General features: G+C 38.4%; 1 protein-coding gene across 6 annotated transcripts in view; it reads right to left on the reverse strand.

The window, feature by feature from the left end:
* Positions 1-2,199: 2,199 nt before the first annotated feature.
* Cyp2c13 (cytochrome P450, family 2, subfamily c, polypeptide 13) overlaps positions 2,200-14,044 on the reverse strand; it is an 80,453-nt gene continuing 68,608 nt past the window's right edge. For 3 of the 6 annotated variants that reach the window (XM_063277644.1, XM_039090889.2, XM_063277662.1), the window contains 2 exons: positions 4,548-4,584; positions 2,502-2,618 (listed from right to left, as the gene is read on the reverse strand). In XM_063277644.1, the coding sequence (XP_063133714.1) occupies positions 4,576-4,584 (9 nt within the window). In that variant the 3' untranslated portion in view covers positions 2,502-2,618; positions 4,548-4,575. Of the gene's footprint in view, positions 2,619-4,547; positions 4,585-14,044 lie in introns of all 6 variants that reach the window. The other 3 variants (XM_063277632.1, NM_138514.1, XM_063277654.1) reach the window with 2 other exon arrangements.

The raw sequence follows: 14,044 nt of genomic DNA on the forward strand, positions 1-14,044 counted from the left end.
GCTGTATCTTTTTGAGTTTTCTTTAATGATTCTATTTCCACTTTTAGATATTGGACCGCTTTTGTTCAATTCCTTCACCTATTTGATTGTGTTTTCCTCTATTTCTTTAATCTATTTATGTGTTTCCTCTTCAAGGGATACTACTTGTTTGCTTGTGTTCTCCTGTATTTCTTTACAGGGGGTATTTATGTCCTCCTTAAAGAAATTTATTATCTTCAAGAGATAGGATTTTAGGTGAGCTTCCTGATTTTCAAGTGTGTAGGTATATTCAGGTCTTACTGTGGTGGGAGAACTGGGTTCTGATGATGCCCATGTATATTGCCTTCCATTGCTTATGGTCTTGCACTTACCTCTATCCATATGGTTATCCCTGGTGTTTGCTGGTCTGGGTGTCTCTGTCTGGAATCTACTCCTTTTGTCCCTGGGTTGCTTCAGGTCTTCTGGTAGGTCTGTGGCCCTGACTGCAGTAAGCTTCCTGTGGGGCCTTCTGACTATGGTGTTTTCAGAGGGGCATAGAAACTGCTGGCCTGTTGCCCTGGCTTCAGCAAATCTCCAGAGATGCCTTCAGACTATTAGGTCTTCAGAAGAGCAGTGAACTTGTTCTCCAGTGTTGTCTACAGACTGGTTTCTGTTTCCTGTGTGATCAGAACTCCAGGGAGGCTTTTACTCTGTTGGGTCAGTTGCCTTGCATCCAGCAGAGCCACTGGGAGGTCATCAGACTGTGCTGTTTGTTTCCCAGTTGCCTTGTGTGCATTGGCACTCCTAGGATGCCTTTAAGCTGTGGTGTCTTCAGGACAGTAGACAAGTCAGTGATCAGGTGCCCTGTTTACAGCAGATCTCCTGGGATGCCATCAGGCTGTGGTGTCTTCAGAGAAGTAAACAAGCTGGCAGTCTGCATTGGCAGAAGGTGCTGGCTGGGAAGGGAGTGTAATTTGTTGGGCATTGCTTTTTTATTGGATATTTTATTTATTTATAATTCAAATGCTATACACTTTTCTGGTTTGCGCTCTGGAAACTCAACATCCCATCTTCCCTCCTTCTGTAGTTGTTACATGTAGAACATGACCATCAACATACCCCTAAGATATATTATATTCTATTGAAGAATTTTATTACAGACTACCAGAAAATCAGTTCCCAAATTGGGAAGTGACCTCCTCCTTCAAAAGAAATTATGTTGGCTACCAGATCTAGCCTCCAACTACAGTGGATACCCCTTACTCAACCTGAAAAGAAACAGAAACCAAGGAACAAAAGACCCATTCAGTAAAGAAAACCATAGAAATCCGTATTTAGATATATAATCACAACAAACGCAGATGCCTCGACACCAGGATAAAATTAAGTCAACACCTAAAGCATTATGTCACAAGTGGACCCCAGCTAGCCTACTACAGAAAGCTCTGAATATTCTAACATAGCTAAAGCACATAATGCAGAAAGTTGCTAAGAATAAAACCTGCAGAGACCAGAACCCAAAAGTTAGAGATAGGACAGTGATCGTAACAATCTGCTCAGCTTTGCTGGAACTGTGTAAAACATCTGAGCTGATTTCATGGCTCTTGCCCTTTCTAGCAGATTTGCTTTTGTTAATAACTTCTCATTTAATAAATTTCAATGCTGACCGAAGGTATTATAGCAACTCAAAATAATAAAATGTAATACTTTCTGTGACAGGTATTCTTGCTAGAATAAAGAAAGGAGCTTAGAGACAAGGTAAGCAATATGAAAGCAAAACACTTATTAAAGTTAACATGGAAGACAAATTTAAAATGCTTTTAAAATTTTAAACAGATTTAAAATGTTCTAATTTTAATCTGTGTAACAACAAAACAGAATGGTCCTCACCCTGCCAGTGTATCCCACCCTTGTTTTTGTAGAGTGTGAACCTACTCCTGGACACAGTCTCCTGGAAACAGTACATCTATTTCAAATGTAAATAGTTCCAGTAACTTTAGGTGATGCCTAGCTAAAGAGATTTCTCATATCTTCCTCACCAATAAATTTGCTTACATATATATTTACAGGAAAAGAAAATAGGCAGTGTGTGTGTGTGTGTATTTGTGTGTGTGTATTTGTGTGTGTGTGTGTGTGTGTGTGTGTGTGTGTGTGTGTGTGTGTAGAGGCATATATGGAGGTAAGAGCACAACTTGTTTTTTTCCCCTTAGGAGCTCCCAAAATGTGTTTATAAACAGGGTATCACAGTAGAACTCTTTTATTTGAAGTGGCTTCTTTATCAGGATCTTTTACATTGAGTTTAGGAACTATATAATGCAGAACTATTATCCTTGGACAAATAGAGAACCGAAGCTGTGAGAAGAAGGAAGGATACAGTGGCATTTCTATGACAGTAGTAAATGAAGGCTTCTGTGGGTACCTTCAGAAAACAAAACAGCAGGATCTTTCCTCATCTTCATTTCTGTTTTCTGGTTTTCATTAGAGAGGGATGAAGCGCATCTGGAAAGTGGGAGGAACTGAAGAAAGTGAAGAACATATTGGGGTTGTATTGATGTCCTTTGGGTCAACCAGAGATTTTAGTTTGAAATTCTGTAAAATGGTTGTCAGGAATAGAAACAGCTCCATGCGGGCCAGGCTCTCTCCCAAACACATCCGTTTTCCTGTGGGAAATAAAGAGGGAAAGAAGGTAACTATGCCAAGTACATAAGTGAGTTTGAGATTTTTTTCTGTGTTTTTAACTGACATCAGAGGATAAAATTTAATGAGTTATTGAATAAGCAGTTAGATGTATTGCTGGTTGAATGGAAAACTACTTAAACAAGTTAAAAAAGGTGAAAAATATATTTCCCTGATAACATATGATGTTAAGAAATAAATTTTTGCCAACAGTTTCCATATGTCACCAGAAAATGATCCTAGGCCACAGCCTTCCCCACCCCAATCCTGCCTAGAGATAACTTGTCCCCCATGAATGCTGACACACCTAAGCTCATAGGCTCACAGGCTCACACAGGGAATGAGCTCCAGTCAGAGACACGAAGACCAGCTAACACCACAGAAAACCAGATAGCAATAGGCAAGTATAAGAACATAAGAAACAGAAACAAAGTCTACTTGGCATCATCAGAACCCAATTCTCCCACCACAAGTCCTGGATACACCAACAAACCTGAAAAGAAAGATTCTGACCTATAATCATATCTCTTGCTGATGAAGATAGAGGACCTTAAAAAGGACATAAATATCTCCCTTAAAGAAATACAGGAAAATATAGGAAAACAGGTAGAAGGCCTTAAAGAAGAAAAACAAAACCTTTTAAAGAATTTCAAGAAGATACAACCAAACAGTAAAAGGAAATGAATAAAACAATCTAGGATCTAAAATGTGGAATAGGAACAATAATGAAACCACAAATCAAAAAACCCTGGAGGTAAAAAACATAGGAAATAGATCAGGAGTCATAGATACTAGCATCACCAACAGAATAAGAGTGATAGAAGAGAGAATCTCAGGGGCAGAAGATACCATAAAATACATTGACACAACAGTCAAAGAAAATGCAAAATTTAAAAAATTCCTAACCCAAACATCTAGGAATTCAAATACACAATGAGAAGACCAAACCTAAGGATAATAGGTATAGAGGAGAGTGAAGATTCCCAATTCAAAAGGCTAGTAACTATCTCCAACAAAAGCATAGAAGAATACTTCCCAAACTTAAAGATAGAGATACCCATAAATATACAAGAGGCTTACAGAACCCAAAATAGATATGACCAGAAAAGATATTCTACCTGTCACATAATAATCAAAACAACTAATGTACAAAACAAACAAAGTGGTAAGGGGAAAAGGTCAAGTAACATATGAAGGCAGACCTATAAGAATTATACCAGACCTCTTAACTAAGACTCTAAAGGGTAAAAGATCCTGGGCAGATGTCTTACACACCCTAAGAGAACAAAATTGCCACTGCAGGTTAATATACTCAGCAAAACTCTCAACTACCATAGATGGAGAAACAAGATATTCCATAAAAAAGTCAATTTACATAATATCTTTAAAACTCACAACTCTAATATAGATAATAAATGGACAACTTCAACAGAAGGAGTGAAACTATACAAAAGTGCCGGCATCTTCTTTCTTGTCAGTTCTTCTTGAGACAGCAGAGGGGGAAAAGAGTCAGCAGAGGGTAAGATTTTGTCTTACTAGATATTTAGGGTTGCAGAATAATAAAAAGTTTACTTATCTAAGTCTAAGTTACTGTATTACTGGAGCTGACCTGTCTTTTGTGTTCCTCTGAGGCCAGAAATTGCAATCTCTGGCACTTAGCATCAGCTTCCTAAAACAGCAAGGGATTAAGTAAATAGTCTTGGTACTATCTCAGCAGGAACTGCTGGGCTCTAACTTTCAGGCTGCTAATTGAAGGTCACAAGAAGAAAAGTTATGTATGTTTAATAATAACAGGAAAAACATTAATAGCAGGAATCTTTCCTAAAATATATTCCCTTACAGCCTTGCTGAGTAAGGGCAAACCTGTCTCAGATTATATAATAGCTCAAAGTAGGCCATCTCAGGGAGATTACCTGCTTCTTATTTGATTGTCACATCACATTACGGCTCCTGACACACAAGAAAAAGCATGAAATTAATCTTCTTGCAACAAACCAAAAAGAAGATAGCCACACAAACATAATTATACCTATAAAAATAAAAATAACAGGAAGAAAATAAAATTGGTTCCTAATATCTCTTAACATCAATGGACTCAATTACCCTATTAAAAGACATGAACTAAAAAAATGAATATGTAAACAGGGCCCATCATTTTGCTGCATACATGAAACATACCTTGGTGAAAAAGACAGACACTGCCTCAGAGTAAAGAGCTAGAAATTTTTTTCCAAGCAAAGGGTCACAAGAAAGAAGCTAGAGTAGCCATTCTAATATTGAATAAAATCAACTTTTAACCAAATGTTATCAAGACAAATGAGGAAGAACACTTCATACTCCTCAAATAAAAAATCTTCCAAGTTGAATGCTCAATTATGAACATCTATGCTCCAAATGCAAAGAAAATCATATTTGTAAAAGAAACCTTATTAGAGCTAAAGCACACATTGAACCTCACGCAATAGTAGTGGAAGACTTCAACATCTCACTCTCATCAATGAACAGATCATGGAAAGAGAAACTAAAGGCAAACACACTGAAATTAAAAGAAACTGTGAACAAAACAGAACGGATATCTGTAGAACATTTTACCCTAAAACAAAATAAAATACCTTCTTCTCAATACCTCATACCTTCTTGAAAATTGACCATATAATTTGTCACAAAATAACCTTTAATGAACACAAGAAGATTGAAATAATTCCATGCACACTATCAGATCATCACAGACAAAGGCTGGTCTTCAATAACAACAAAAACAACAGAAAACAAAAATATACATGGAAGCTGAGCAACTCTCTACTTCATGATAACTTGGTCAAAGAAGAAATAAAGAAACCAATTAAAGAATTTTTAGAATTCAATGAAAAAGGAAGATGCAAATTATCCAAAGTTATGGGACACTAAAGCAGTGCTAAGATGAAAACTCATAACTAGGAGTGCCTCTAGAAAGAAATTAGAGAGAGCACACACTAGCAGCTTAAGAGCACATCTGAAAGCTCTAGAACAAAAAGAATCAAAAACACTCAAGAGAAGTAAGTGGCAGGAAATAATCAAACTTGGGGCTGAAATCAACTGAGTAGAAACAAAAAGAATCATACAAAGAATCAACAAACCAAGAGCTGGTTCTTTGAGAAAATCACCAAATAAATAAACCATTAGCCTGTCTAAGCAGAGGGCATAGGGACAGTTTCAAAATTAATACCAATAGAAATGAAAATGGAAACTTAACAACAGAACCTGAAGAAATTCAAAAAATCATTAGATCCTACTACAAAAGCCTATACTCAACAAAACTGGAATACTTTGAAGTGGATAATTTTCTAGACAGATTCCAGATACCAAAGTTAAATCAGGATCATATAAACCATCTAAACATTGCCGTAACCACTAAAGAAATAGAAACATTCATTAAAATTCTCCCAACCAAAACCAGTCCAGGACCAGACAGTTTTAGTGCAGAATTCTATCAGAACTCCAAAGAAGACCTAATAACAATACTCTTCAAATCATTCCACCTAATAGAAAAATAAGGAACACTACCTAATTCATTCTGTGAAGTCACAGTTATTCTGATAACTAAACAACACAAAGAGCCAAGAAAAAAAGTTACCTTCAGACAAATTTTCTTTATAATTTTTGATGCACAAATAGTAAAATTCTCACAAACCAAATCCAAGAACACATCAAAATGATCATTTATTGTGAACAACTAGGCTTCATCCCAGGAATACAGGGATGATTCAAGATATGGAAATCCATCATTGTAACTCACATTAAAAAGAAAATAAAAGAAAAAACAAATGATCATCTCATTAGATGCTAAAAAAGCATGAACAATATATAAGTCCACTTCATGTGAAAAATCTTAGAAAGGTCAGGAATTCAAGGCACAAACCTAATCATGATAAAAGAAAAATGCAGCAAACTAATAGCCAACATCAAACAAAATGGAGAGAAACTTGAAGCAATCCACTAAAATCAGTGACTAACCAAGGCTACCCACTTGTTCCCTATGTATTCAATATAGTATTTGAAGTTATGGCCTGAGCAATTCAAAAACAAAAGGAGCTCAAAGGAATATAAATTGGAAAGGAAAAAGTAAAGATATCACTATTTGCAGATAATATAATGGTATACTTATGTGACCCCAAATATTCCACCAGAGATCTCCTATAACTAGCTGATAAACATCCTCAGTAAAGTGGCTTGAAATAAATAGGAAAACAAAACCCTTCACAAGAGTCATAAATACTATAAACTACCTTGGTGTGACTGTAACAAAGCAAGTGAAAGATCTGTATGACAAGAACTTCAAGTCTCTGAAGACCTCAGTCAATCAAAGAAGACCTCAGAAGGTGGGATGATCGCCCATGCTCATGGATCAGCAGAATTAACATAGTAAACAATGGCCATCATACCAAAAGCAATCTACAGATTCAATGAAATCCCCATCAAAATTCCAAGGCAATTCTTCACAGAAATAGGAAACAATTCCCAAATTTTTTGGAACAATGAAAAATCCAGGATAGCAAAAACTATTGTCAGCAATAGGAGAAATTCTGGAGGAAACACCATCTGACCACAAGCTCTACTGCAGAGCTTTAGTGATAAACTCTACATGGCATTGGTACAGTGACATACAGGTAGATCAGTGTAATAGAATTGAAAACCCAGAGTTAAACCCATACATCTATGATCACCTTATCTTTGAAAAAGAAGCCAAAATTATCCAGTGGAAAAAAGACAGAATATTCAACAAATGGTGCTAACTTAAGTGGTGGTTGGCATGAGGAAAAATGTAAATTCAACCATGCTTAATTCCCTGTACATAGCTCAAGTTCACATGGATCAAAGACATACACATAGAACCAGATATACTAAAACTAACAGATGACAAAGTGGGGAGGAGCCTTGGACATTTAGCACAGAGAAAAATTTACTGAACAGAACACCAATGGTCCAGGCTCTCAGATCAAATATAGACAAATAGGATTTTATAAAATAATTGAATAATTTCTGCAAGGCAAAGGACACTGTCATCAGGACAAAATGGCAACTTACTAATTGGGAAAAGACCTTTACCCATCTTACATATGATAGAAGGCTATTATCCAATATATACAAAGAACTCAAGAAGTGAAACTCCAGAGAACCAAATAAGCCTATCAAAACTGGGGTTATGGAACTATAAAAAGAATTCTCAAATAAGAAATCTCAAATGTCCATGAAGCACCCAAAGAAATGTTCAACATTCTTAATCATCAGGAAAAGGCAAATCAAAACAACCATGAGGTTCCACCTCATACCAGTCAGAATATCTAAGATCAAAAACTCAGGCAACAGCAGATGCTGGTGAGGATGTGGAGAAAGATGAACACTCCTCCATTGGGGGTGGACTTACAAGCTGGAACAACCTCTCTGACAATCAGGCTGAAAAGTTCCTTAGAATATTGAACATAGATCTATGTGAAGATCCAGCTATACCATTCCTGAGCATATATTCAAAAGATGCTCCAACATATAACAAAAACACATCCTCCACTATGTTTATAGCACCCTGATTTATAATTGACAGAAGCTGAAAACAAACCAGATGTCCCTCAAGAGAGGAATGGATACAGCAAATGTGGTACATTTACACAGTGGAGTATTACTCAGCTTTAAAAAATGACTTCATGAAATTCTTAGGCAAATAGATGAAACTAGAAAATATCCTGACTGAAGTAACCCAGCCACAAGAGAATGCACATAGTATGTACTCACTGATAAGTGGATAATATGCATAAATCTTGGAATAGCCACCATCCAACTCACAGACCATATGAAGCTCAAGAAAAAGGAAAATCAGCATTTATATGCTTCAGTCCTACTTAGAAGGGGGAACAAAATAATCCCAGGAGGTAGAGGGAGGGGGCATTTGGGAGGGAGAGAGGTGAGGGAGCAAAAAGGGGGAGTACAGGACTTGGTGTGGGAGGAGTCAGGGGAGATGTACAGAGAATCATGAAATTGAACTGAGAGGTATAGCAGTGAGAGATGGGAAACTGGGTGCAACTACCAGAAAGTCCCAGAAGCCAAGAAAGCCAGAGGCTCTCAGGACCCAACTGGGATGACATTAGCTGAAATAGCCAACAAAGGGGAAAGAGAACCTGTAAAGACCATATCCAGAGGTTAGGCATGGGGCCACCCACCCATCACAAAAATATAAAAATTTAGACAGATTTGCTGCTGTCTAAAGGTAATAAAGGGACAAAGAATGGAACAGAGTCTGAAGGAAAGACCATCCAGAGTCGGCCCCACCTGGGGACTTATCGCTATGCACATACCAAAGCCAGGCACTATTGCTGATGCAAAGAAGTGATTGTTGACAGGATCGGGATATACCTGTCTCCTGAGAGGCTCTGCCAGAGCCTGACAAATACAGACATGGATAATTGTATCTAAACATCAGACTGATCGTGGGGATCCAAATGGAAGATTTAGGGAAAGGACTGAGGTAGCTGAAGGGGTTTGCAACCCTATAGGAAGAACAATATTAATCCACCAAACACTCTAGAGCTCCCAAGGATTAAACAACCAACCAAAGTTTACACATAAAGGGATATATGACTCCAGCTGCATGTGTAGCAGAAGATTGCCTAATCTGGCATCAATGGGAGGGGAGAACATTGGTTCTGTGAATACTCAGTGCCCCAACATTGGAGAATGCTATAATGGTAAGGCAGGAATTGGTGGGTGGGTGGGTGGGAGAGCACTCTCATAGAAGCAGTGTAGATGAAAGATATGAAGGGAAACTGGAAATTGAACAATGCTCTACTCAATGATAACCTAGTCAAGGAAGAAATAAAGAAAGAAATTAAAAACTTTTTAAAATTTAATGAAAATGAAGGTACAACATACCCAAACTTATGGGACACAATGAAAGCTGTGCTAAGAGGAAAACTCATAGCGCTGAGTGCCTGCAGAAAGAAACAGGAAAGAGCATATGTCAGCAGCTTGACAGCACACCTAAAAGCTCTAGAACAAAAAGACGCAAATACACCCAGGAGGAGTAGAAGGCAAGAAATAATCAAACTCAGAGCTGAAATCAACCAAGTAGAAACAAAAAGGACAATAGAAAGAATCAACAGAACCAAAAGTTGGTTCTTTGAGAAAATCAACAAGATAGATAAACCCTTAGCCAGACTAACGAGAGGACACAGAGAGTGTGTCCAAATTAACAAAATCAGAAATGAAAAGGGAGACATAACTACAGATTCAGAGGAAATTCAAAAAATCATCAGATCTTACTATAAAAAACTATATTCAACAAAACTTGAAAATCTACAGGAAATGGACAATTTCCTAGACAGATACTAGGTACCGAAGTTAAATCAGGAACAGATAAACCAGTTAAACAACCCCATAACTCCTAAGGAAATAGAAGCAGTCATTAAAGGTCTCCCAACCAAAAAGAGCCCAGGTCCAGACGGGTTTAGTGCAGAATTCTATCAAACCTTCATAGAAGACCTCATACCAATATTATCCAAACTATTCCACAAAATTGAAACAGATGGATCACTACCGAATACCTTCTACGAAGCCACAATTACTCTTATACCTAAACCACACAAAGACACAACAAAGAAAGAGAACTTCAGACCAATTTCCCTTATGAACATCGACGCAAAAATACTCAATAAAATACTGGCAAACGGAATTCAAGAGCACATCAAAACAATCATCCACCATGATCAAGTAGGCTTCATCCCAGGCATCCAGGGATGGTTTAATATACGGAAAACCATCAACGTGATCCATTATATAAACAAACTGAAAGAACAAAACCACATGATCATTTCATTAGATGCTGAGAAAGCATTTGACAAAATTCAACACCCCTCCATAATAAAAGTCCTGGAAAGAATAGGAATTCAAGGCCCATACCTAAACATAGTAAAAGCCATATACAGCAAACCAGTTGCTAACATTAAACTAAATGGAGAGAAACTTGAAGCAATCCCACTAAAATCAGGGACTAGACAAGGCTGCCCACTCTCTCCCTACTTATTCAATATAGTTCTTGAAGTTCGAGCCAGAGCAACCAGACAACAAAAGGAGATCAAGGGGATACAGATCGGAAAAGAAGAGGTCAAAATATCACTATTTGCAGATGATATGATAGTATATTTAAGTGATCCCAAAAGGTCCACCAGAGAACTACTAAAGCTGATAAACAACTTCAGCAAAGTGGCTGGGTATAAAATTAACTCAAATAAATCAGTTGCCTTCCTCTATACAAAAGAGAAACAAGCCGAGAAAGAAATTAGGGAAACGACACCCTTCATAATAGACCCAAATAATATAAAGTACCTCGGTGTGACTTTAACCAAGCAAGTAAAAGATCTGTACCATAAGAACTTCAAGACACTGAGGAAAGAAATTGAAGAAGACCTCAGAAGATGGAAAGGTCTCCCATGCTCATGGATTGGCAGGATTAATATAGTAAAAATGGCCATTTTACCAAAAGCAATCTACAGATTCAATGCAATCCCCATCAAAATACCAATCCAATTCTTCAAAGAGTTAGACAGAACAATTTGCAAATTCATCTGGAATAAGAAAAAACCCAGGATAGCTAAAACTATCCTCAACAATGAAAGGACTTCAGGGGGAATCACTATCCCTGAACTCAAGCAGTATTACAGAGCAATCGTGATAAAAACTGCATGGTATTGGTACAGAGACAGGCAATGGAATAGAATTGAAGACCCAGAAATGAACCCACACACCTATGGTCACTTGATTTTTGACAAAGGAGCCAAAACCATCCAATGGAAAAAAGATAGCATTTTCAGCAAATGGTGCTGGTTCAACTGGAGGTCAACATGTAGAAGAATGCAGATTGATCCATGCTTATCACCCTGTACAAAGCTTAAGTCCAAGTGGATCAAGGACCTCCACATCAAACCAGACACACTCAAACTAATAGAAAAAAAACTAGGGAAGCATCTGGAACACATGGGCACTGGAAAAAATTTCCTGAACAAAACACCAATGGCTTACGCTCTAAGATCAAGAATCGACAAATGGGATCTCATAAAACTGCAAAGTTTCTGTAAGGAAAAGGACACTGTGGTTAGGACAAAACGGCAACCAACAGATTGGGAAAAGATCTTTACTAATCCTACAACACATAGAGGCCTTATATCCAAAATATACAAAGAACTCAAGAAGTTAGACCGCAGGGAGACAAATAACCCTATTAAAAAATGGGGTTCAGAGCTAAACAAAGAATTCACAGCTGAGGAATGCCGAATGGCTGAGAAACACCTAAAGAAATGTTCAACATCTTTAGTCATAAGGGAAATGCAAATCAAAACAACCCTGAGATTTCACCTCACACCAGTGCGATTGGCTAAGATCAAAAACTCAGGTGACAGCAGATGCTGGCGAGGATGCGGAGAAAGAGGAACACTCCTCCATTGTTGGTGGGATTGCAGACTGGTACAACCATTCTGGAAATCAGTCTGGAGGTTCCTCAGAAAATTGGACATTGAACTGCCTGAGGATCCAGCTATATCTCTCTTGGGCATATACCCAAAAGATGCCCCAACATATAAAAAAGACACGTGCTCCACTATGTTCATCGCAGCCTTATTTATAATAGCCAGAAGCTGGAAAGAACCCAGATGCCCTTCAACAGAGGAATGGATACAGAAAATGTGGTACATCTACACAATGGAATATTACTCAGCTATCAAAAACAACGGCTTTATGAAATTCGTAGGCAAATGGTTGGACCTGGAAAATATCATCCAGAGTGAGCTAACCCAAGCACAGAAAGACATACATGGTATGCACTCATTGATAAGTGGCTATTAGCCCAAATGCTTGAATTACCCTAGATGCCTAGAACAAATGAAACTCAAGACGGATGATCAAAATGTGAATGCTTCACTCCTTCTTTAAAAGGGGAACAAGAATACCCTTGGCAGCGAAGAGAGAGGCAAAGATTAAAACAGAGACTGAAAGAACACCCATTCAGAGCCTGCCCCACATGTGGCCCATACATATACAGCCACCCAATTAGACAAATGGATGAAGCAAAGAAGTGCAGACTGACAGGAGCCGGATGTAGATCGCTCCTGAGAGACACAGCCAAAATACAGAAAATACAGAGGCGAATGCCAGCAGCAAACCACTGAACTGAGAATAGGACCCCCGTTGAAGGAATCAGAGAAAGAACTGGAAGAGCTTGAAGGGGCTCGAGACCCCATATGTACAACAATGCCAAGCAACCAGAGCTTCCAGGGACTAAGCCACTACCTAAAGACTATACATGGACTGACCCTGGACTCTGACCTCATAGGTAGCAATGAATATCCTAGTAAGAACACCAGTGGAAGGGGAAGCCCTGGGTCCTGCTAATACTGAACCCCCAGTGAACTAGACTGTTGGGGGGAGGGCGGCAATGGGGGGAGGGTTGGGAGGGGAACACCCATAAGGAAGAGGAGGGAGGAGGGGGATGTTTGCCCGGAAACCGGGAAAGGGAATAACACTCGAAATGTATATAAGAAATACTCAAGTTAATTTAAAAAAAAGAAAAGAAAAGAAATAACATCCAGAAGATGTAAATGGGAAGAAACAATCAAATTCAGGGCTGAAATTAGAAAAAAAAAAAAAAACAACAACAACAACAACAAAACAATACCAAGGATCAGTGAAAGGAATTATTGACTCTTTGAGAAAAATAAGATTGATAAACCAATGACAAAACTAACCTAATGATGAAGGGACAAAATCCAAGTTCATAAAGTCAGAATTGAAATTGGGATATGAAAATAGACAGTGAGAATATCCAGAGAATTATAAAGGAATACTATGAGATACTGATGTGGACCTGAGAGAGGTAAAGAGGGTCAGCAAATAGAATGAAAATATGTAGCACTGGGGGTGAGGAACTGGGGATAGCTACTAGAGCGCCCATATGCCAAGGGAATGAGAGACTCCCAGGAACCAACAAGGATGAGTTTAGCTGAAATGCACAGAGAAGGTGAGATAAAAACTGTTGAGACCACCTTCCATAGATGGCCAGTTGAGAGATGGAAAACCCACCCATCTCAAAATTTTATACCAGAATATTCCCATCCAAAGGAAAGACAGGGACACAAATAGAACAGAGACTGAAGGAAGAGCCATTTGCAGACTGCCCCATTTGGATTTCCATCCTATCTATAGACGCCAAACATGACACTGTTGCCTTTGCCAAGAGGTACAAGCTGAGAGGAACTTGGTATGGTTGTTCCTGGGGAGGTACTGCTAGCAACTGAATAATGTAGATGTGAATGCTTAGAGCTAAACATCAGATTGTGCTCAAGGACCCAGTGGGGAGCTGGCAGAAGGACTAGAGGAGCTGAGGGGGATGACA

The sequence above is a fragment of the Rattus norvegicus genome, chromosome 1, assembly GCF_036323735.1.
Source record: "Rattus norvegicus strain BN/NHsdMcwi chromosome 1, GRCr8, whole genome shotgun sequence".
NCBI lineage: Eukaryota > Metazoa > Chordata > Mammalia > Rodentia > Muridae > Rattus > Rattus norvegicus.